Source organism: Nycticebus coucang, chromosome 12 (genome assembly GCF_027406575.1).
Source record: "Nycticebus coucang isolate mNycCou1 chromosome 12, mNycCou1.pri, whole genome shotgun sequence".
NCBI classification, from domain to species: domain Eukaryota; kingdom Metazoa; phylum Chordata; class Mammalia; order Primates; family Lorisidae; genus Nycticebus; species Nycticebus coucang.
This window is the reverse complement of record NC_069791.1, coordinates 79954156-79978865: the sequence shown is the minus strand read 5'-3', so window position 1 is coordinate 79978865 and position 24710 is coordinate 79954156. Positions and strand designations below refer to the sequence as shown.

At 38.8% G+C, this 24710-nt stretch overlaps 1 protein-coding gene across 4 annotated transcripts in view; it reads left to right on the top strand.

Moving 5' to 3' along the window:
• LOC128561396 (S-adenosyl-L-methionine-dependent tRNA 4-demethylwyosine synthase TYW1) overlaps positions 1-24710 on the top strand; it is a 197139-nt gene that overhangs the window by 66248 nt on the left and 106181 nt on the right. For all 4 annotated transcript variants that reach the window (XM_053555541.1, XM_053555539.1, XM_053555543.1 and 1 more), the window contains 2 exons: positions 9953-10071; positions 22632-22741. In XM_053555541.1, the coding sequence (XP_053411516.1) occupies positions 9953-10071; positions 22632-22741 (229 nt within the window). The remainder of the gene's footprint in view (positions 1-9952; positions 10072-22631; positions 22742-24710) is intronic.

Genomic DNA, 24710 nt, shown 5'->3' with positions numbered 1-24710 from the left:
TTTTAATGGCTGAATAGTATTCCATGGTATACATATACCACAGCTTGTTAATCCATTCCTGGGTTGGTGGGCATTTAGGCTGTTTCCACATTTTGGCGATTGTAAATTGAGCTGCAATAAACAGTCTAGTACAAGTGTCCTATGATAAAAGGATTTCTTTCCTTCTGGGTAGATGCCCAGTAATGGGATTGCAGGATCAAATGGGAGGTCTAGCTTGAGTGCTTTGTTTGAGGTTTCTCCATACTTCCTTCCAGAAAGGTTGTACTAGTTTGCAGTCCCAGCAGCAGTGTAAAAGTGTTCCCTTCTCTCCACATCCACGCCAGCATCTGCAGTTTTGAGATTTTGTGATGTGGGCCATTCTCACTGGGGTTAGATGATATCTCAGGGTTGTTTTGATTTGCATTTCTCTAATATATAGAGATGATGAACATTTTTTCATGTGTTTGTTAGCCATTCGTCTGTCGTCTTTAGAGAAAGTTCTATTCATGTCTCTTGCCCATTGATAGATGGGATTGTTGGCTTTTTTCATGTGGATTAATTTGAGTTCTCTATAGATCCTAGTTATCAAGCTTTTGTCTGATTGAAAATATGCAAATATCCTTTCCCATTGTGTAGGTTGTCTCTTTGCTTTGGGGGAAGTAACTTTTCATTCCCCATCTCTTTTTCTGCATCTCTCAGAAAGCAGTCATCAGTTTCTCCCTCGTTACGTACAGGTCCCCTTGCTCCTATCAGAATATATGTTCTGTTTCACTCTTTGAAATAACCTTGTATTATTGTAGAAACAATATCTATACAGTGTAGAAAGTTAGAACATTTAGAGAAATAAAAATGCAAAAGTAAAACAGGCTCAGTGCCTGTGGCTCAAGCAGCTAGGGTGCCAGCTGGAGCTGGCGGGTTCGAATCCAGCCCAGGCCTGCCAAACAACGACAACTACAACCAAAAAATGGCTGGGTGTTGTGGTGGGCGTCTGTAGTCCCAGCTACTTGGGAGGCTGAGGCAGGAGAATCACTTAAACCCAAGAGTCTGAGGTTGCTGTGAGCTGTGATGCCACGGCACTCTACCTAGGGTGACATAATGAGACTCTTGTCTCAACAAAAAAAAAAGTAAAACATTATGTTGCCGCTGTACTGAAATCAATACTGTGAACACCTTAATACATGTGCATTGTGTGTGTATGTGTGCATTTGAACCTGACTGAGGTCATCCTGGATATATTATTTCATAGCCTGTTTTTGTTTCCTAGTCAAAAATATCAGGAGTTGATATTTTTATTGAATTTCCATTTTTGAACATACTCAAATTTCTTGAATTGATCCCTAGTGACTACAAATGGTTTATCCAAATGAGTATCCAGTGTAGGACCTCACATTTCACATGGTACGTCTCTTAAGTCTCTTTTATAATCAAGACCAGTCTTTTAATTTAAAAAAATTTTTATTTCATTTTATTTATTTATTTTTGAGACAGAGTCTCAAGCTGTCACCCTGGGTAGAGTGCTGTGGTGTGATAGCTCACAGCAACCTCCAACTCTTGGGCTCAAGAGATCCTCTTGCCTCAGTTTTTCTATTTTTTTGGTAGAGATGGGGGTCTTGCTCTTGCTTAGGCCGATTGTGAACTTGTGAGCTCAAGCAATCCACCGGCCTTCTGGAGTGCTAGGATTATAGATGTGAGCCACTGTACCTGGCCTCTTTTAATTTTTTAAAAAGGCATTGACTTCTGGGTAGATGCCCAGTAATGGGATTGCAGGATCAAATAGGAGGTCTAGGTTGAGTTCTTTGAGGATTCTCCATACTTCCTTCCAGAAAGGTTGTATTAGTTTGCAGTCCCACCAGCAGTGTAAAAGTGTTCCCTTCTCTCCACATCCACACCAACATCTGCAACTTTGAGACTTTGTGATGTGGACCATTCTCACTGGGGTTAGGTGATATCTCAGGGTGGTTTTGATTTGCATTTCTCTGATAATTGGTGATGATGAGCATTTTTTCATATGTTTGTTAGATATTTGTCTGTCTTCTTTAGGGAAGGTTCTATTCATCTCACTTCCCCATTGCTCTAAGGGATTGTTGGCTCTTTTTTTGTTATCAAGCTTTTGTCCAATTAATAATACGCAAATATCTTTTCCCAGAAAAAAAAATTTTATCATAAGGATATTTGCACTAGACTGCTTATTGCAGCTCAGTTTACAATTGCCAAATTGTGGAAACTACCTAAATGCCTACCAATCTAGGAATGGATTGACAAGCAGTGGGTGTATGTATACTATGGAATACTATTCAGCCACTAAAAAGATGAACCGTACATCTTTTGTATTAACCTGGATGGATTTGAAACACATTCTTCTTAGTAAAACATCACAAAAATGGAGAAGCAAGAATCCAATGTACTCAATTCTGATATGAGACTATTGATGCTAGTACATGGTGGGGGGTGGGGGAAGTGGAGAGAGGGAAGGAAGGAGGGGGGTGGAGGATCATGGTGTGTGACACACCTCTTGGGGGGCAGGACGTAATTCTAAGAGGGACTTTACCTAACAGATGCAAGCAGCGTAATCTAGTTCTTTGTACCTTTAATAATTCCCCAACAATAAAAGAAAAGAAAAAGCATCTTAACCTAAAAAAACAAAACAAACAAAACAAAAAAATGGCACTGACTTGGCTAGGCTTGGTGGCACATGCCCCCAATCTTAGCACTGTGGGAAGCTAAGGCAGGAGGATCGCTTGAGCTCTGGAGTTCGAGACCATCCTGAGCAAAAGCAAGACCCTGTCTCTACTAAAAACAGAAAAATTAGCTGGGCATTGGGGCGGGCACCTGTGTCCCAGCCACTTGGGCAGCTGAGACAGGAAGATTGCTTGAGCCCAGGAGTTTGAGGTTGTTGTGAGTTAGGCTGATGCCGCTGCACTCTAGATTGGCAACAGCATTTAGATTTTGTCACCAAAACAAAAGGACACTGACTTAAGATCTAGGCCACTTGTCCTGCACCCTTCAATGGTGCTGCTAACATTAACAACTGAAACAGTGATAAGAATACTCTCCTCTCTCTCCTTTGTTCAGTTATGTTGTTGCTAGAATTTGGCATTATTAAAACATCCACTTTGCTATCAACCATTAAGCCAATGTTTGCTTTAAAAAAAAAAAAACACCAATTGATAATACATGCCCAAAAGAATATTTAATTTTGGTTTGTGAAATTGTATTTTTAAATTTGTTATTTCTTCTACATTTATTAGTTAGCATTGTTCTGTAAAGGAGAGCTGTTTTTACCAACTGAGGATATTTAGTTACTCTGAAATACGGTTTCTATTGACAGGGCAGTATAATTGTTTGATTTCTTTTTTTTTAAACTACTGATTTTCAGAGCAGGAGTTGTTTTAATAGCCACCTCTTAATAGTGACAGATTTTTTCCTTTGTTTTTGATTATCATTTTGTAATGATACATTTTCATCAGTTCCATCCTTACAGTTATTTTCTTTTTAGATCATCACATTTTGCACTTTGGTGGAAAATTTTCACCTGACTCCTGAGTGTTTTATAATATGTTTAAATAAAAATATTTTCAAGTTTATTGAGGTATAATCGACATATAAGAGATTATATGTATTTAAAGTATACAATGTGGTGAGTTTTACACATACATACACCAGTGAAACCATCTCACAATCAAAATAATGAAAAATGTAAAAAATTTCCTTGTGCTTCTTTATAATCCTTCTTTTCTTTTGCGTCCTAAGAAATCACTGATTTGCTTTCCGTGACTATATTGGAAAGGCCCCACCCTATAACCCAACAAGGAGCCTGTCCTGTGAAATGTACTCTCTGCTAAGCTCTTTCTCTGAGAGCTTAGAGCTAGGGACACTAACGTGGGTGGATGGCACTAGCAAGAGAGACCCCAAAGTGATAAGTGGGTCAGCTGAGGAAGCCTTTGTGTCCTTGTGTGTCCGTATCACCCAGAGATACTGGCACTGCCAGAGGGCACAGGCCAGAGGAATTCTGCCACACAAGCAGCCTGGCCTTAGAAGTCTGCTGACCTGATGCTTCCCTTTTCAGCTGAGAGAGGCACAGGGCACCAGCCTGCAAGAACGCTTCTGTCCCCTCTGACAGCACCAACAGGAACCAATGGGAGTCTAAGTTGTACTGCAAGGACTCTGAAAATTGAATTGCCATTGGAACCACAGCACACAGTAGTCCAGGACCTGCGTGCTGAATGAAAACAAAGTAACTATCTACTAAATGAAAACAAAGTAACTGTCTACTAAAATGAAAGAATTAAATAGTGTCCAGGGTCTCCTAAGATAGCAGACAAAATGTCTGGTATGCAACAAAAAAATCACCGATCATACCAAGAGCTAAGAAAACCACAGCTTGAATAATAATCAGTTGACACCAGCACCAGATGAATCAAAGGATTATAATGTAGCTGTCAGAAAAATGCTTCAGCCATCATTTACAAGTTGTCTTGACTCAAAGGGGAAAATAAACTATCTCAGCAAAGAAATAGAGTTTATAAAATAACCAAGAGAGAACTCTAAAATTGAGAAGTACAGTAACAAAAATAAGATTACTGATCGATAGGCTCAGTGTCAAGTGCAGATGACAGGACAGGATCAGTAGCAATCTGTGAACAGGACAGACCACTAGGATTTACCCAGGCTGAACAACGGAGACAAAAAACTGACTTAAAAAGAACATTAAGTAGAGCCGTAGGGATTTGTGGAACAATACAATCAGGCTGAGTATCCCTAATTCTGAAATCTGAAATGCTCCAAAAGTTGGAACTTTTTGAGCACTGACGTGATGATCAAAGGTAATGCTCATTGACTATTTTAGATTTTGAGTTTTGGTGTTAGGATTGCTCAACTGTTAAGTATATTACAAATATTCCAAAAGTCCAAAATCTGTAATACTTCTGATTCCAAGCATTTTAGATAATGGCTACTCAGCTTGTAATAAGAGATCCAACATTTATGTTATCAGAGTTGCAGAAGGAGAGAGAAAATGAATGGTTTTAATGGCTGAAAATTGCCCAAATTTGATGAAAGACACCAACCTACAGCTTCAAGAATCTTACCGAAACCCCAACAGGATAAAACCAAAGATAAGTCCACACCAAGGTACCTTATGTGATTAATGATCTAAACACTTAAAAGGGAAGAAGATCAGAATACTGCTAGAGAAACAGTGTAGTACGTGTAGGATAACACCAATTTCAGCAGCAGATTTCTCATCTGAAACCATAAAGGCAAGAAAGGAGTGGGATAATATTTTTTAAGTGGTGAAAGAACTGTCCATGTCTGGCAAAGTTATTCATCAAGAATCAAGACATTAACAGATGAAGTAAAACTAAAAGAATTTGTTGCTAGCAGACCTACCCTTAAAGTTTGGCTAAAGAAAGTTCTTTAGGCTGAATTAAATGGGAAGATTCTTAGAGGATCTGAAAGGAAGAGAACAATGGAAAGAGGAGAAATATGGGGACATACAATAGATGAATAATTTTCTCATTTGTTTTATAAATCATATTTGATGATTGAAACAAAAAAAATTAACACCATGTGATGTTTAAGACAATGTTTAAAAGGGGGAAGTTTAGGGCGGCACCTGTGGCTCAAAGGGGTAGGGCGCTGGCCCCATATGCCGGAGGTGGCAGGTTCAAACCCAGCCCCAGCCAAAAACTGCAAAAAAAAGGGGGGGGGAGTTTAAGGAATCTAAATAAAAGTGATGTTTCTACATTTCACTTGAAGTGGTAAAATGTTAATAGCAGAAAACTATGCTAAGTCATGTACATATTTTGTAATACCCAGAACAACCAAGACAAAAACTATGCAAAGAGACAAAAAAAAAAGTAGGCTTGGCACCTGTAGCTCAGTAGTTAGGGCACCAGTCACATATACCAAGGCTGGTGGGTTGGAACCCGTCTAGGTCTGCTAAACTACAGTGATGACTACAACAAAAATAGCCAAGCACTGTGGCAGGTGCCTGTAGTCCCAGCTACTTGGGAGGCTGAGGCAAGAGAATCACTTAAGCCCTAGAGTTTGAGACTGCTGTGAGTTGAGATGCCACGGCACTCTACCAAGGGTGACAAAGTGAGACTCTTTCTCCAAAAAAAAAAAAAAAAAAAGTAATAATAGTATACTTGTATGTATTTATATTTCACTAATTACATCAAATGTAATCATTTAAAATTTACCAATGAAATGACAGACTCCATGAAAAAAAAATCCCCCAAATATGTGATGTTTAATTTATAAGAACATTCACTTCAAATTTAGTGACAGAGGTAGTTTGAGTAAAATGATGGAAAATTGTATACATTAGAAAGGGGAATTCAAAAAAGCAGGAACTAATGTATTAATATCAGATTTTTTTTTTTTTTTTGAAACAGTTTCATTTTGTGGCCCTCAGTAGAGTGCTGTAGTGCTCACAGCAACCTCAAATTCTTGGGCTCAAGTGATTGTCTTGCCTCAGGCTCCAGAATAGCTGGGACTCGATACCCACCACAAGGCCCGGCTATTTTTAGAGATAGGGTCTGACTCTTGCTTGGGCTGGTTTTGAACTCCTGAGCTCAAGCAATTCAACTGATTCAGCTTTTCAGTGTGCTAGGATTACAGGCGTGAGCCACTGTGTCCAACTGTGTATTAATATCAGATTAAACAGACTTCAGAGAAGAGATAATCACTAGGAACAAAGAGAGACATTTCATAACTGTAAAATAAATACACACCAGACATCAGAGCCTTAAAATACATCAAACAACAACTAATAGAGAAATTTTTTAAAAATTAAAAAAAGTTGGGGACTTGAAAACTACCTTTCAGGAAATGGTAGAATTACTAGATTGACAATGAGCATGGACATGGAAAATCTGAATGACAGATTTAGTCAACAGAATCTAATGGACTTAAGTAGAACAGACCACCTGACAACAATAGAATATATGTTTTTTCCAAGTGCCTATGGAACATTCATCAAGGTAGATTGTGTCCTTGGCCAAAGAAAAAACATACCTCAAAAATTTAAAAGAAACTCTTGATCATAATGGAATAACACTAGAAGTCAATTTCAAAGACTAAACATAACACGTTCCTAAATAAGCCATGGGTCAAAGAAGAAACTGAAAAATGTAGAACTGAATGAAAATGAAGATAAAACATATGTATAATATTCAGCTCAAGTAATGCTCAGAGGAAAATTTACAGGACTAAATTCTTTTTTTTTTTTTTTTGTAGAGACAGAGTCTCACTGTACTGCCCTTGGGTAGAGTGCCGTGGCGTCACACGGCTCACAGCAACCTCTAACTCTTGGGCTTATGCGATTCTCTTGCCTCAGCCTCCTGAGTAGCTGGGACTACAGGCGCCCGCCACAACGCCCGGCTATTTTTTTGTTGCAGTTTGGCCGGGGCTGGGTTCGAACCCACCACCCTCAGCATATGGGGCCAGCGCCCTACTCACTGAGCCACAGGCGCCGCCCCAGTACTAAATTCTTAATGTAAGAAATGAGGCAAGTTTTCAAATCAGCAATCGAAGTTCCTGCCTCAAGAAAGAAGAACAAAAAGAGCCAAGTAAAACCAAAGAAAATGAAAGGAAGGAAATGACCTAAGAGTGTAAATCAATGAAATTGAAAATAAGAAAATTTTAAAAAGCTATGAAATAAAAAGCTGGTTCTCCGGCCAGTAAAATGAACAAATATGTAGTAAGACTGGCGAAATAAAAAGAAGACAAAAATCACCAGTATTTTGTTGAGAATTTCTACATCTAAGTTCTTGAGAGATGTTGGTTCTCTTTCACTACACCGTCTTTGTCAGCTTGTGTTATCAGGTTAATACAGTTTACATAAAACAAGTACTTTGGGGACAACATTAAGTAAAATTGGCATACATTCTTCATTAAATGTTTGGTAAAATTCTCCAGTAAAACCATCTATGCCAAGAGATTTCATTTTGGAAAGACTTTTAATTACAAAATCAGTTTCTGCAAGGGTTATAGAATTATTCAGGTTATCTATTTCATTTCGGTTGAGTTTTGATAATCTGTGGTTTTCATGGAGTGGATCTATTTCATCTAAGTTGTCAGATTTGTCAACATAAAATTGTTTGTAGCATTTCCTTATTATCCCTTCCGTGGCTGCAGGACCTGTAATAATATCCTGTTTTATTCCTAACATTGGTCATTACCTCACTTACATAACCTCCTCACAGGCATCACTGCTTTCACTTCTACTGAAGTCAAACCCATCATACACAGAGCTTCTGGACAAATCTTTCTTATGATACCTTAAAAAGCTTGATATTATCTTGATCCCAACCCTAAATTGATCTGAGATATTTTTTTAAATTATCTTCTTACTACTCTTACTGATTTATTGACTCATGTGCTATATGGTTTTACCCCTCACATTAAATAGTTTTCTTTTGGGGGATAATAATCTGTTCCTTTTTTAATTTTTTTTTTTGTAGAGACAGAGTCTCACTTTATGGCCCTCGGTAGAGTGCCGTGGCCTCACACAGCTCACAGCAACCTCCAACTCCTGGGCTTAAGCAATTCTCTTGCCTCAGCCTCCTGAGTAGCTGGGACTACAGGCGCCCGCCACAACGCCTGGCTATTTTTTGGTTGCAGTTTGGCTGGGGCTGGGTTTGAACCCGCCACCCTCGGTATATGGGGCCGGTGCCTTACCGACTGAGCCACAGGCACCGTCCTTTTTTAATTTTTTAATTTTAATTTTATTTTTTTCTAAGTAAGGTATAATTTATTTATTTTTATTGTTGAGGATTCATTGAGGGTACAAGAAACCAGATTATACTGATTGCATTTATTAGGCAAAGTCCCTCTTGCAATCGTGTCTTGCCCCTAAAAGGTGTGGCACACACCAAGGCCCTACCTCCTTCTTCCTTCCCTCTCTCTGCTCTTCCTTTCTCTACCCCTCATTTTTTTATTTTTTAAATTATTTTTTTGAGACAGAGTCTCACCATGTCACCCTTGGTAGAGTGCCATGGTGTCACAGATCACAGCAACCTCAAACTCTTGGGCTTAAGCAATTTTCTTGCCTCATCTATCCCCTGGCATATATGTTATTGTACTAATATTATTTGAGTAGCTGGGACTACAGGCGCCTGCCACATTGCCTGGCTATTTTCAGAGATGGGGTGTCCCTCTGCTCAGACTGGTCTGGAACCTGTGTGCTCAGGCAATCTACCTGCCTCAGCCTTCCAAGTGCTGAGATTACGGGCGTGAGCCACCACACCCAGTTGATAATCTGTTCCTTATATACCTGCTGCTTGTCCCCAGAACTATCTCAAATATAGTAGAACCTCCATAGTTGACCACCTCCCTACATTGACCAGCTCCTTAAGTTGACCATTATCTATGAAAATTGTCATAGACCAACATGCGTTACATATGTGTATCAGTACAGTAGCCTGGTTTCTTATGTTGACTTGTCTCTGTGTGTTGACTAGTTTGTTACAGTCCCTTGTGTGGTCACCTTACGGAGAGGTTCTACGGTATGTTCAAATTCTACCTGTTCTGCTGATATGGAGTATACTCCAGGATGCATTTCCTTACTCACCTTCCCTATTCAAAGCAGGGCTATTCTTGCATGTGAGCATTGCCTGCATTTTTTGAAGGAGCCTCTCCTATCTATACCCTGGCATTGTATGTTATTATACTAATGTTATTTGAGGCAGTTGGATGGATTTGAAAATGAAAGAAAGCATTAATGATTTTCCCTATAGAGTTTTCAGAGTTAATGAATTGTAGGTTTATTTCAGTGGGTTTTAGAAAAAACCCAAAGCAGTATCAAAATACTCTAATCCTTTAATGTTAATTGCTTGTACCATGTAGATACCAGTAAGGATATTTATGTTTATGAAACACATGGTTTCTTCTTAACAATGAAGCCTTGGTGCTTTGTTTCTGTGCTTTGACAATTTTATTCAAATTATGATTTGTTTACTTGTCATAGTCGATGCTTCGAGGGAGAGGAGGGTGCTATAAACATACATTCTATGGCATTGAAAGCCATCGCTGCATGGAAACCACTCCGAGCTTGGCATGTGCAAATAAATGCGTCTTTTGTTGGCGGTAAGTAAAAATGGTCGGTAGTGACCAAATATGTAGTGATCTATAATAATTAATCTATGCCCAGCATATTTTCAAAACTTACCTAAATGTTTTGCCATTTCACTCCTAATATTATATATTTATGCATTTGGTTGTTTTTCTTGACCAGTTTTGTTAGGAAGTTGTCAGGTTTTTTTGTCTTTTGAAGAAGTAGGTTTAGCTTGTGGATCTTCATTATGTCTTTGTTTTATGGTTCACTAATTTTCTGTTCCTTTTCTGTCTTCAAGTTGAACTGTTAGCTCCTTAATAGTGTTCTGTTAGTCTTTAATTATAAACTTCTCCCATGTACTTCTTTAGCTTCTAATCAATCTATAGATTTTGCTTACTAATATGTTTAGTATTCAATTATAAATACTATCTAATATCTTTGTGACTTCTGTGTGACTCATGGGTCAAAAATGTACTTATTTTTATTTTATTTATATTCTATTTTTATACTTAGTTTTGATTTTGGGGGGTTATGTTTTTGTTATTCATTTTCAACCAAGTTGTATTATTGTTACAGAATATGGTCTTTGTAGAACAAATTATTCAAAATTTACTGAGAAATACTGTATGCCTAGGATATGGCCAGTTTCTTTCTTTTCTTTCTTTTTTTTTTTTTTTTTTGAGACAAAGTCTCACTTTGTTGCCCTCTGTAGAGTGCTCTGTTGTTATAGCTCACAACAACCTCAAACTCTTAGGTTCAAGCAATTCTCTTGTTTCAGCCTCCCGAGTAGCTGTGGCTTAGGCTGGTCTTGAACCTATGAGCTCAGGCAGTCCACCCACCTAGGCCTCCCAGAGTGCTAGGATTACAAGCATGAGCCACTGCCCCTGGCCCCGATTATGGCCAATTTTTAAAAATCTATCATCTGTACATGAAAAGAGTATTTTAATCATTGGGTAATAAAACAACAACAAAATCTATTCTCTATTACTGATATGTGTTTATTATTTAGTGGTCTTTATCTATAATAATGCCTTTTGGCATAAAGCTTACGTTATCTGATATTAATATAACTAACTACATTCTTCTGGTTATTAATACTTGCCATGTCTTTTTCCTTCCTTCATGTAATTTCAACCTCATATTTTAGGTGTGTTGTTTTTATTAATAAGTGTTTGGCTGGATCCGTTTTTTAAAACCAACTTTAGGTGTATTGTTTTTATTATAAGTGTTTGGCTGGATCCGTTTTTTAAAACCAACTTTAGATGTGTTGTTTTTATTAATAAGTGTTTGCCTGGATCTGTTTTTTTTTTTTTTTGTAGAGACAGAGTCTCACTTTATTACCCTCGGTAGAGTGCCATGGCCTCACACAGCTCACAGCAACCTCCAACTCCTGGGTCCAAGCGATTCTTCTGCCTCAGCCTCCCGAGTAGCTGGGACTACAGGCGCCCGCCACAACGCCCAGCTATTTTTTGGTTGCAGTTTGGCCGGGGCTGGGTTTGAACCCACCACCCTTGGTATATGGGGCCGGCGCCTTACCGACTGAGCCACAGGCACCGCCCGGCTGGATCCGTTTTTTAAAACCAACTTCTAAAACCAATTGAACAACCAACTGTTCAATTTACATACAGTGAAGCAGACCCGTTTAAAATGATGTAGGAGTTCCACGAGTTTAGGAGAACGTGAACACCTGTATAACAACAACTGTAGTCAAGATGGGGAACACTGTCATCACTCCTAGAGGTTTCTTTGTGTGGGCGTCCAGGAGATTTCTTTCACCTCACCCCAGCCCCAGGCAGACTGATTTGCTTTCTGACAATATACATGTATTAGTGTGCTTTATCTAGACTTGCAGAAGAATAGAATCATTAGTATGCATTTTTTATGTGTGTGTTTTTTCTCAGTAAAGTGGTTTGGAGATTTATTCATGTCACTGTGTCTATCAGTACTTTGTTCCTTTCTGTTTCTGAGCAGTAGTCTGTTGTATGGTTATGCTGCTTTGTTTATTCATTCACCCTCTAGGTGAACATTTGGATTGTTGCTGGATTTTGACTGGATTATGAATAAAGCTGCTGTGAACATTAGTGTATAAAACTATTGTAGACAAATATTTTTATTTCTATTGGATAAACACCCATGTATGGAATTGCTGGATCTTCAATCATCCATTTGAACATTCTGTCTTTTATCTGATGAATTTGGTCTTATTTAGAGTGATTATTGATAGGTATTGATGAATTATTGGTGATTGTTTGCCTTTCTATTCTTTGGTGCTTTCTGTTTATCTTGCTTCCCTGAGTTTTTTCTTTATCTGTTTTCCTATCCAGGGCTACTTTATGCTAAGGTATCAGCTTAGCCATTTTTTGTTCTTGGATGCTTCTGGCTATATGGCTCGAAGTACAAACCTTGAATGTCTTTTAGCTGGCTACAGCCCATCAGACGTGGAATCGAATCTTCTATGTAAATTTAGAATATTGTAAGTAAAAGGAAATGCAGAATTTTCCCACTTTCTCTCTTCCGTGCTTGCTGTTAACTTATTTTTCTCCTTCACCGACAGCTGCTTACTCGTCACCTCCTCCGTTCTCTGTGGGCAGACTCATGTCTCTACTGTACCTCATTTCGTAGTGATCGCTAGTCCCTTCCTTAATATCAAATCTAATAGAAGGGACTTAATTTTTATCTTAGTTGAACTTTAATGAAGTATGCTAGAAAAGGACCCTTCTTACTAGAGTCAGATACACCAGTCTCTTACCATCTACCCCACACGCCATTCCTGGCCCTTTGACAGTTCTTTCCGCATTTTCTCTGATTCTGTCCTTTGGTATTCTTTTATCATTCTGTATTATGATAGTAGGAGTAGTAAACCATATCCATTGCTTCATTGACTTCCTGTAGTTTGACACCTTTAAATATTTCATCTTTAATTCTAGTCTTCTTTTTGAGATTTCCCCATTTCCAATTGCCTGTTGCATATGTTCTCCTGAATGAGCCACAGCTATCTCAAGCTTACCTTGTCGACCATGGAATTTATTATGTTGTATGTTAACCTGTTCTTCCTGTTTTAGCCATCTAATGGTTCAGGCTGGAAAGGTCTTCTCCTTTTCTCTAATGGGTATATCTATTTGCTTATCTAATTCCATTGATTGCATTTTGGGTTCTCATTTTTCCTCCCTTTAAGAACTGAAATGATTTAATACTGTCTAGGGCAGTGGTTCTCAATCTTCCTAATGCCGCAACCCTTTAATATAGTTCCTGTGGGTCGCGACACACAGGTTGAGAACTGCTGGTCTAGGCAATGTCATTCCTTAATTTATCTTCATATTAGTGTAAGAATGATAATGTTTTAAAGTTATTTTTAAACAATGTTATATTATTTCTATTTAGGGGTTACAAATAAATTTTAGCAAGTAGGCCGTGTTACAAATACAATAGCAATGAATAATGAGGGCAAGTCTTTTGAATTGATACAAATATCAATTCAGTAGTAGTCAAAAGGGTTCAATAGTAGTCAAAAATTTTGCTCATACCTAGTTCTATCCTACCTTCTTTTTGTGATTGTTGTTATCACAGATTACAGATTTAGATACTGTGTGCCCATTAATATGGATTTATTAGTTGTGTCGTAAACATTTATCTTTTAAATCATCAAGATTACAAAAGGAGGAATTACAACCTAAACATATAATAATGTTTTTTGTTTACCTAACTAGTTTACCTTTATGTTGTTCTTTGGTTCTTTACATGGTTTGAGTCTGCCTAGTGTCCTTTCACTTCTGCCTGAAGGACTCCCTTTAGCATTTCTTATAGGACGGAGCTACCAGCAATGAAATTCCTCAGCTTTGTTTGTCAGTGTCTTAATATTTCCTGTGTTTTTGAAGAATAATTTTACTGGATACAGAATTTTTGATTGACAGTTTTTTCCTTTTTTTGATCCTATTGCTTTTTTGCCTCCACGATTTCTGCTGAAAAATCGACTGTTAATCTTAGTAAGGATCCCTTGTATGTGATAAATGTCTTCCTTCTTGCTTCTTTAAAGGTGCTTTCTTTGTCTTTTTCTTTCAACAGTTTGATTATAACATGTCTTGGGAATATTTCTTTGAGATTCCTACTTGGAATTCATTGAGCTCCTTGGTTGTTTGAATTAATGTTTGTTTTTTTTTATAGTCAAATTTGGGAAGTTGTCAACCATTACTTCTCTCTTTTTTTTTGTAGAGACAGGGTCTCACTTTATGGCCCTCGGTAGAGTGCCGTGGCCTCACACAGCTCACAGCAACCCCCAACTCCTGGGCTTAAGTGATTCTCTTGCCTCAGCCTCCCGAGTAGCTGGGACTACAGGCAACCATTACTTCTCTAAATATTCTTTGTGCCCCCTTTTTTTTTTCTCTCCTTCTGGGACTCTTATGCATATCTTGTTGGTATGCTTGATAGTGTCCAATAGCTCTATTCAATTTGGTGGTGTCTTAAGTTTCAATATTCTTTATACTTTTTTCTTCCATTTTTTTAATACTTTTTTCCCCCTCCTTAGACTGGATGATTTCAAACTGACCTGTCTTCAACCTCACTGATTTTTGTTTTTACTTAATTTATTTATTTAGACAGTATCTTACTCTCTGCCCTGGGTAGGTTGCTGTGCTTGTTCACAGCAACCTCAAACCCTTGGGCTCAAGCGATCTTCTTGCCTCAGATCCAGAATAGCTGGGACTATAGGTGCCTGCCACAACACCTGGCTAACTTCACTGATTTTTAAAAAAAATCTCTGCCAGTTCAGATCTTCTGCTGAAACCCTCTAATGAATTTTTCTTTTTACTGTTATTCTTTCAGAACTTTTATTTGCTTCCTTTTTATTATTTTTGTCTCTTCATCGATAATCTTTCTTTGTTGACATGTTGTTCCTTCACCTCTTTGTAGTTTTCCATTAGGTCTTTGGCAAAGGAGGCTTTAATCTAGTTGATTTAAAGTCTTTTTCTAGTAGGTCTGATGTCTATGCTTTCTCAGGTACAGTTTTTGTTCATATCGCCAGTAAGTGGGCCATACTTGTTTCTTTGCATGCTTTGTTGAAAATTGCATATTGTGATAATGTCATTTAAAATTGCACACGAACTTTATGGTCATCTTTTATTAACTCTGGAAATCAGATTTTTCTCACTCTTCAAGGTTTGTTTTTATTGCTTCCTCTAGGTTTTGAGATTCCTTTCATGAGTTTTCAATCTAGGTTTGTAAGGACATAGTCTGAAGTCTGTCTCTTAAGCTTAGTGGTCAGCTAATGATTTGACAGAGATTTTCTTGAGGTCATGGAGTCAAAGAAAAAAATGAAAAATATAAAAATACATCTCCCAGCTTGGCGCCTGGGGCTCAAACAGCTAAGGCGCCACATATACCTGAGCTGGTGAGTTTGAATCCAGCCCTGGCCTGCCAAACAACAATGACAGCTGCAATCAAAAAATAGCTGGATATTGTGGCAGGTGCCTGTGGTCCCAGCTACTTGGGAGGCTGAGGCAGGAGAATTGCTTAACCCTAGGAGCTGGAGATTGCTGTGAGGGGTGATGCCACGGCACTCTACCTAAGGTGACAGCTTAAGGCTGTCTCAAAAAAAAAGAAAAGTATGTCTCCCAGTCTTTGCAGGCTGACTCCATTCAGCCAGGCCATTTACAACTCTGACTTAGGTTTCACTTCCTGCTTGTGCTGAGCCTGAAAATGAGACTAAGTGACAATTTAGGGTCTTCTCATGCATCCTGTCCTTTGTGAGGCTTTCTCTGTTTCCAAGTATATGTGAGTGCTTTTCAGTGTGCTAATTCACTAAAAATCTGTATTTTAGGTTTTTTTTTTTTTTTTTTGAGACAAAGTCTTACTATGTTGCCCTCTGTAGAGTGCTATAGCGTCACGGCTCACAGCAACCATAAACTCTTGGGCTTAAGCGATTCTCCTGCCTCAGCCTCCCAAGTAGCTGGGACTACAGGCTCCCGCCACAACGCCTGGCTATTTTTTTGCTGTCATTATCACTGATGTTTGGCAGGCCCAGGCTGGGCTGGAACCTGCCACCTCCAATGTATGTGACTGGCGCCCTAGCCGCTTGAGTGAGCTACAGGCACAGAGCCTGTATTCTAGGTTTTTCTACCAGCATTTGGCTGTTTATTATTGGCCTCATTGCTATGACATGCTATTGTTGAAATAAAATGAGAGAGCATATTTCTTTCTAAGGATAGATAAATGCTTACAAAATTTGAAATATTATAGGGTGAACATTTACAAAACAAAAGCATGTTAGCCATATGATTATATGGATTGAAATATTTGGATCATAATCTACTTGGGTTGTGGGAGAAGTAATTAAGTGCTTTGTGTTCTAGTTTGCCTTATTTTACATTTTGCAATGAGTATATTTCCTAATCTTTTCTTAAGATTATAGATAGTAGTTGTTATTTTGCAGGTCAAGGTTGAAAAAGAAATAGCACGGGCGGTGCCTGTGGCTCACTCAGTAGGGCGCCGGCCCCATATACCGAGGGTGGCGGATTCAAACCCGGCCCCGGCCAAACTGCAACCAAAAAATAGCCGGGCGTTGTGGCGGGCGCCTGTAGTCCCAGCTACTCGGGAGGCTGAGGCAAGAGAATCGCTTAGGCCCAGGAGTTGGAGGTTGCTGTGAGCTGTGTGAGGCCACGGCACTCTACCGAGGGCCATAAAGTGAGACTCTGTCTCTACAAAAAAAAAAAAAAAAGAAATAGCACGATGTAGTGGGTAATGCCTCTCAACCGTAGTTACCTGTTTATAGTCAATAACGCAGTCCTTCAGTTTCTTTTTTTTTTTTTTGTAGAGACTGAGTCTCACTTTATGGCCCTCGGTAGAGTGCCGTGGCCTCACACAGCTTACAGCAACCTCCAACCCCTGGGCTTAAGCGATTCTCTTGCCTCAGCCTCCCGAGTAGCTGGGACTACAGGCGCCCACCACAACGCCCTGCTATTTTTTGTTGCAGTTTGGCCGGGGCTGGGTTTGAACCCGCCACCCTCGGTATATGGGGCCGGTGCCTTACCGGCTGAGCCACAGGCGCCGCCCAGTCCTTCAGTTTCTTGAACAGTAAATCTGCCAGATTTTTAAAAAAGCAAACAATAAACTTGACAGATTCATTGATGATAATTTAGAAAAATTTAAGTAAATGGAGATATTTCATTTACTGTGGCTTCTGGTAAAGAAGTACTAATACACTAACTTTTGAAATTAAAATTCATCATCTGTTTTAATGAAGGATTATAATAAGAATGTCAGGAATTGCCCATTAAAAATTGATTTAAAAGCTTACATAAATGTTTTATTATGATTTTCTCTTTTTTTGGGAGATTCTTAAAATAACCTCTGGGCCTCAGTTGCCTAACCGTAAAATAAAACTATAGTACCTTCCTTATAGGATTGAGATAATGCTTAGTTGCCTTAAGTGGGATTGTGTATATGATAGTGGGTTTTTTTTTTTTGGGCTATAGGGATTGGGGGGGGGTGTTTTTTTGTTTTTGTTTTTGTTTTGTTTTTTTTTGGTAGTTTTTTGCCGGGAGCTGGGCTTGACCCTGCCACCTCCTGCATATGGGGCACTCCCCCACCCCCTTTTTTTTTCTGAGACAAGGTCTTGCGCTGTTGCTTGGGCTAGAGCAGTGGCGTCTCATCACAGCTCCTTCAATTTTCAACTCCTGTGTTCATTCTTCCTGCCTCAGCCTCCCTAGTATCTGGGACAGAGTCTCACTTTGTCACTCTCTGGTAGAGTGCCCAGGCATTATAGCTCACAGCAACCTCAGACTCTTGGGCTCAAGCAATTCTGTTGTCTCCGTCTTCTGAGTAGCGGGGACTTCAGGCACCAGCTACAGTGCCCAGCTATTTTTAGAGATGAGGTCTCCCTCTAGCTCAGGCTGGTCTCTAACTCATGAGCTCAGACAATCCACCCTCCTCAGCCTCCCAGAGTGCTGGGAGATTACAGGAGTGAGCCACTGATTCTGGCCTGAGTTCTATCTTTCTTGAACAAATAGCCCAGTTTTTAAAGATGGGGAAAGGATCTTAATAATATACAGGTATCCAAAGAAGATATACAAATACCTCTAAGCACATGAAAAGATACACATGTTATCTTGAAAGTGGAAATACCCTACATGTCCACTAACTGATGAATGGATAAAGAAAATGTGATGTATTCATTCAAAGGAATATTATTTGCCAATAAAAAGAAATTAAGTCCTGCTACATGCTACAGCATGGATGAACATTGAAAATATTATGCCAAGCCAAGGGTAGTGGCTCACCTCTGTAATCCCTGTGACTTGAGAGGTGAGGTGGAAGAACTGATAGAGAGGAGGTGTTTGAGACCAGCCAGGACAACAGAGAGGGACCGCATCTCTTAAATACATATTTAAAAATTAAAAAAAGAAAATATTATGCTCAGTGAAAGAAGCCAGTCAAAAAAGACCAAATGTATGATTGCATTTTTATGAAATGCCCAGAATAAAACAAATCTATAGACACAGAAGATTACAAGTTGTCCAGGGCTAGAAGGGAGTGGGAATTGAAGAGTAATAGTTAAGGGACTTGAGATTACTTTCTTTTTTCTTTCTTTCTTTCGTTTTTTTTTTTTTTAGAGACAGAGTCTCACTTTGTCCCCCTCAGTAGAGTGCTGTGGTGTCACAGCTCACAACAACCTCCAGCTCTTGGGCTTAGGCAATTCTCTTGCCTCAGCCTCCTGAGTAGCTGGGACTACAAGTGCCCACCACAATGCCCGGCTATTTTTTTGTTGCAGTTTGGCCAGGGCTGGGTTTGAACCCGCCACCCTTGGTATATGGGTGCTCTACTCACTGAGCCACAGCCACTGCCTGGGCCTGAGATTTCTTTTGAGGATGATGAAGTATTTCAAATTGATTTTGGTGACAGATGTACAACTCTGCATTTCCTAAAAGCCAATGATTTTTACACTTTAGATGGGGGAATTTTATGGTATGTGAATTATATTTTAATATAGTTGTTAAAATAAGTTATCCTTATCTTGAGTAGTACTACCAGCTTTTAAGATAAATTTGAAATATATTTTGAGAAGTCACCCATGTGTATAATAAAAAATACCCAAAAAGTTGTACTGTGAAAAATTGTTTCACTTCTATTTGTGTCTTGTAGCCACCCAGGTTTCCAGAGCTATTCTGTACATATGCAAAGTTCATATGCCTGTACATATCAGTCTATAAAGGTTTGTGTACGCGCACGCACACAGATTTCAGGATACTTTGCAGCGTTCTATACCTTGTTCTTTTTGCTCCTACTCCTTATTGACCTTTCATATCAAAGTACGTAGAGATTTAAAACCAGATTTTAATTAATTAATTAATTATTATTAAATCATAGTTGTGCACATTAATGCAATCATGGGGGCACCACACACTGTTAAAACCAGATTTTTAATCTGCTTGCGTAGAAAGCAGAAAAAAAGAAATACATGTGTAAAGGTAATTGTTCCTTCTGGAGACATCTCTCATTCTCTGAATTTGTTAGGGACATGATATAATTTTGTTACAAAGCAGTATCTTAATTTTAATAAAAATCTATATTCCAACTACGATTTTCTTGACATTTGTCAGATTTTATTTTTTTCCTTATTGAGGATATAGTCTAGCTTGGGTCGTTGCTTTACTCGTAGTTGATTCTCATACTATAGTATTATAGTATTCAAAGTGACACATTTGCCTCAAAAACAGTTTTTTTTTTTTTTTAAATTAATTAATTAATTTTATTTATTTATTTTTTGTAGTTTTTGGCCAGAGCTGGGTTTGAACCCGCCACCTCCGGCATATGGGGCCGGTGCCCTACTCCTTTGAGCTACAGGTGCCGCCCTCAAAAACAGTTTTTTAAATGTTACTTTTATTGACACATAATAATTGCCACAATGTGACATACAGTAGGGTACAACGTGGTATTTTTTTTTTTTTTTTTTTTTTTGTAGAGACAGAGTCTCACTTTATGGCCCTCGGTAGAGTGCCGTGGCCTCACACAGCTCACAGCAACCTCCAACTCCTGGGGCTTAAGCGATTCTCTTGCCTCAGCCTCCCGAGTAGCTGGGACTACAGGCGCCCGCCACAACGCCCGGCTATTTTTTGTTGCAGTTTGGCCAGGGATGGGCCTGAACCCGCCACCCTCGGTATATGGGGCCGGCGCCCCACCGACTGAGCCACAGGCGCCATGTGTACCATGTATAGTGATCAAATCAGGGTGATTAGCATATCGATCGCATCACACATTTATCATTTCTATTAGGGACATTTAGAATCTTCTTTTCCACCTATTTGAAAACATACAATTAAGTATTGCTAACTCCATGTATGATTACCCTCCAGCGCTACGGAACACTAGACCTGATCCCTCTTATCTCCTTCTAATTCTGTATCCCTTAACCAACCTCTCCCCATCTCTCCCTGGCCTGCACCCTTCCAAGCCCATAAAAATGACTATTTTACTCCCCATTTCTGATAGATCAACTTCTTTAGCTTCCACATATGAGTAAGAACGTGTGGCATTTGTCTTTTTGTGCCTGGCTTATTTCCCTTACCAGGTTCACGCGTATTGCTGCAAATGACAGAATTTCATTCTTTTTTATGGCTGAATAATAGTACATTTTCATCATCCATTTATCTGTTGATGTACACTTAGGTTGATTCCATATTTTGGCTATTATGATTTGTGGGAGTGCAGGTATCTCTCCAATATACTGATTTCCTGTTCACTGAATGTATACCCAGTAGTGGGTTTGCTGGACCATATGGTAGTTCTATATTTAGTTTTTTCTGGAACCTCCATACTGTTATCTGTAATGACTGTACATTCTCATCAAAAGTGTATAGGAGTTCTCCTTTCTCCACATCCTTACCGTCATTCATTTTTTGATAGTAGCCATTCTAATTGGTGTGAGATGAAATCTGATCATGGTTTTGATTTGCATTTCCCTGATGATTAGTGATGCTGAGCATTTTTTTTTTAATACATCTGTTGGGCACTTGTCCATCCTTTTTTGAGGAATGTGTATTCAGATCATTTGCCCATTTAAAAATCAGATTATTATTATTTTTTCTGCTAAGTTATTAATGTTTCTTATATAGTCTGAATATTACTCCCTAATCAGATGAATAGTTTAAAAATATTTTCTCCCATTCTTCAGATTGTCTGTTCCCTCTGTTTTTTCCTTGTTATACAGAAGCTTTTTAGCTTGGAATGTTGATTTTGGCAGGGCATGGTGGTTCACACTGATAATCCCAGCACTTTGTGAGGCCAAGATGGGAGAATTGTTTGGAGCCAAGAATTTGAGACTAGCTTGGGCAGCGTAGTGAGACCCTTTCTCTAAAAAAAAAAAAAAAAAAAATTAGCTGGGGATGGTGGTATGCACCTATATTCCCAACCATGCAGGAAGCTGAGGTGGGAAGATCGCTTGAACCCAGGAGTTTGAGTTTGCAGGGAGCTGTGATTGCATGCACCTTAGTACAGGGAGATGATATAAAAATATAGTTTCTTTAACTGGTAATGACCAAAATGAATAATGGGAAATACTCATTCATAATAAGGAAGTAAAAACATATAAGATCAAAAACAATCTGAGAAGACTTTGTGATTCTCCAAAAGGATAATGAAGAATGCAGCTCTTCTTAGAACTTTCCCATCCCTTTGTTTTGTATAGCATCTTTCAGAACAAGCCTTGGAAAATGTTGGAATAAGAGACAGAGTCATGGGCGGTGCCTGTGGCTCAAAGGATTAGGGCGCCAGCCCTGTATACCGGAGGTGGCTGGTTCAAACCAGGCCCCAGCCAAAAACTGCAAAAAAAAAAGAGAGAGAGAAAGAGACAGAGTCACTTCAAGAACTTTCAGGATTTGACTGATGAAAAAATAAGAGAAAGCTGCATCACTTTGAGTGGAATTTGATCAACCACAAAAATGGGTAAACATGGGTGTTACAAAAATGACCACCATTATGTGTCTAAACACACTGATTTAGGATGTGAGTTTTCCAGTTCTATTGATTGCAAAAAGTATTTGCAGTTTTCTCTTAGTAAACAGAGAGAAAATGTCCACCCTCAGGATCTCTTTGAAAGTTGATTTCTCCCTACTTTTGTTCCATAAGGGATATAAGGAAAGAAATTTCCAGGAGGAGTTTCGGTCCTTTTCTCATCCCTGCTTCAACAAGTGTGCTCTTTCTCTGGTCCTCCCAGTGTGGTTTCCAAACCGAAATGCTCCAGCTTTCCTCAGTTGCTTTGTGAGGTGCTGATGTCATTGGTAACACCTGGTGGCACTGCGGTGCCTTGTTTGTACACGCACATAGTTAGCAAGATTAAAAGCAAGAAAGAGTGTTCTGCCAACTTGTGACTGGAGTTGATCAACTTAGAACCAGGGAATGGGCAGAGATGTTGAACTACTTCTCTTTTCTAGTCACTCCTTTCTGCCAGATTGTCATGACTTAAAACAAAGTTGAAAATACTGCACAGTTGAGTTCTTAGAAGAAAATGAGGCCCAATTTTGTGATTTTGTAGACTACTTCATAGCAGATGACCAGTCGAGATCTCACTAAAGGCGTCTTTTAGAACTCTGCGTCTTGTTCCTAGGCACCACACCAATCCAGTGGGCACTGAATGGCGGTGGAAGATGGACCAGCCTGAACTGATCTTAAAGGAAGCCATCGAAAACCATCAGAACATGATTAAGCAGTTTAAAGGTATTGATCTTCCCTCCACAAAGGGATGTTACTGCCTATGAATAGCCTGAGTCAAATTGGCAGAGGAATTGCTTCTTTGGTAGGATTTTGTCCCCACTTGGCAAATTTTCCTATAAGGAAGTGAAAACTTTGTAGAAATATTACATATATATTTGGCCTTTTTAGCTGTTATATGCCATATGATGGAAGAACTAAAAATTTAATCCAAAACATAGCAACTTAATAACAAGGTGCACTCACTCTTATAAGTTTTGCCTGGGAATTTATCATCATCCTTTAAAAAAGTCTTTGCTATTGTTCTGTCTTGGTGAGCCTTAAGCAGCCTTATGCATAGATTAGTTAGGTCATGGAAAAATTCTTAAATAATGTCATCGAGTGCTGGGAAAGCAGTTTTGAATGAGTGCCTTATAAAAATGGAGGGATGATATTAGTAAAACTTTCTTCCTCGTGACTCATAGTGTGATGTAGTAAAAATTTGGCAACTCAGTTTCTAGAATTCCTTGATTCAGTTCTGTCTCACACCTAAAAATGTTTGACTTTACTGGAGTTTATTGGTTCTCAAACCTTATCAGAATCAACTGAAGTGTTCGTTAAAACATAGATTGTTGGTCTCCTTTCCCGGAAACTGATTCAGTAAGCCTGAGGTGGAGCCTAAGAATGTGCATTTTTAACAGGTTTCTGGGTGTTGTTGAACTGGGGACCAACTTTGAGAAACACTACTGTAGATAGATATAGTGGACTTATAAAGCAATGGCTTTACACAGCAACAGCCATAACTGATGAATCGAAATTTGTTAGGTTCTCCGTTAGATCTGAATGCACCTGTCTCGTCTCCACTTGGTACTGGTGACTCCTCTCACATATTTTCCTTTACATGCAACAGTAAAAAGAAATCCCAACCGTGGCTGTTTTGACATGGATGGGCACTCTATGGTGTTAGCAACCTATGCAGGAATCTTTATAAAACCCAGTAATGAGCATTCTGAAGGCCAGGTGATTCTTTTATGCAGTGAAGTTTGTTTTGGTCAGGTCACTCATTCTTCAGATTATAGTACTTATTACTCTTATTATTTCTTATGAGAAATGGAGAAAAGTAATGCAAATAGTGGTTCAAATCAATAGTAATATATAAAAGACTTTTCTAGGGAAAATTGACCTGTAAATATTTGTGTTTGTCTGTGTGTGGGCTAACTTATTTTTGTACATCTTCAACGGTACTAATGACATTTTACTTTACCCTGATTTTTAGTTTCAAGCACTTCTTTGAGGGGTGGGAGAACAGATTACTTTGTCTTATTTGGATCATGGAGTGTTTCTTAGTAGTCTTTTGGAAAATTAAATGAAACAATTGGTAAAGACCTAGTAAGCCCCACATATGGAATTTGACCAGCTTTTCTTAGACTTACTGTTAGTTTAGTTAGTAGTATTGATCTTTATAGAAGCTATATCTATTAATAAATTTCAGTGCAAAGTTGGGTTTCTAGAAAAATTGAACCAAATTGTGTGTGTGTGCGTGTGTGTCTTGAGAGTGAGAGAGATTCATTCATTCACTCATTCTGAGGAATTGGCTCTCATAATCGTGGAGGCTTGGTGAGTTTAAAATCTGATGGAGTTTACTCACAGGTTGGAGACTCAGGGACAGTGGCAGTTCAAGTCCAAAGGCATTCTTCTGGCAGAATTCTTTCTTGCTTGGAGGAAGTCAGTCTTTGTTTTATTAAGATAATCTGACTGATTGGATAAGGTCCATCCACATTATGGAGGGTAATCTGCTTCACTCATCCAAAAACACCTTCACACCCATACCCAGAATAATGTTTGACCAAATATGTGGGCAGCATGGCCCAGCCACATTGACACATAAAATTAAGACTCAGAGAGAGAAGTATCGGAAGCAGGAAATGTCAGTAATTTTATCTTTATATTCTAATAAGTTTATTTTTAGGTTAGTGCTTGAAAAGCCACTTGGGCC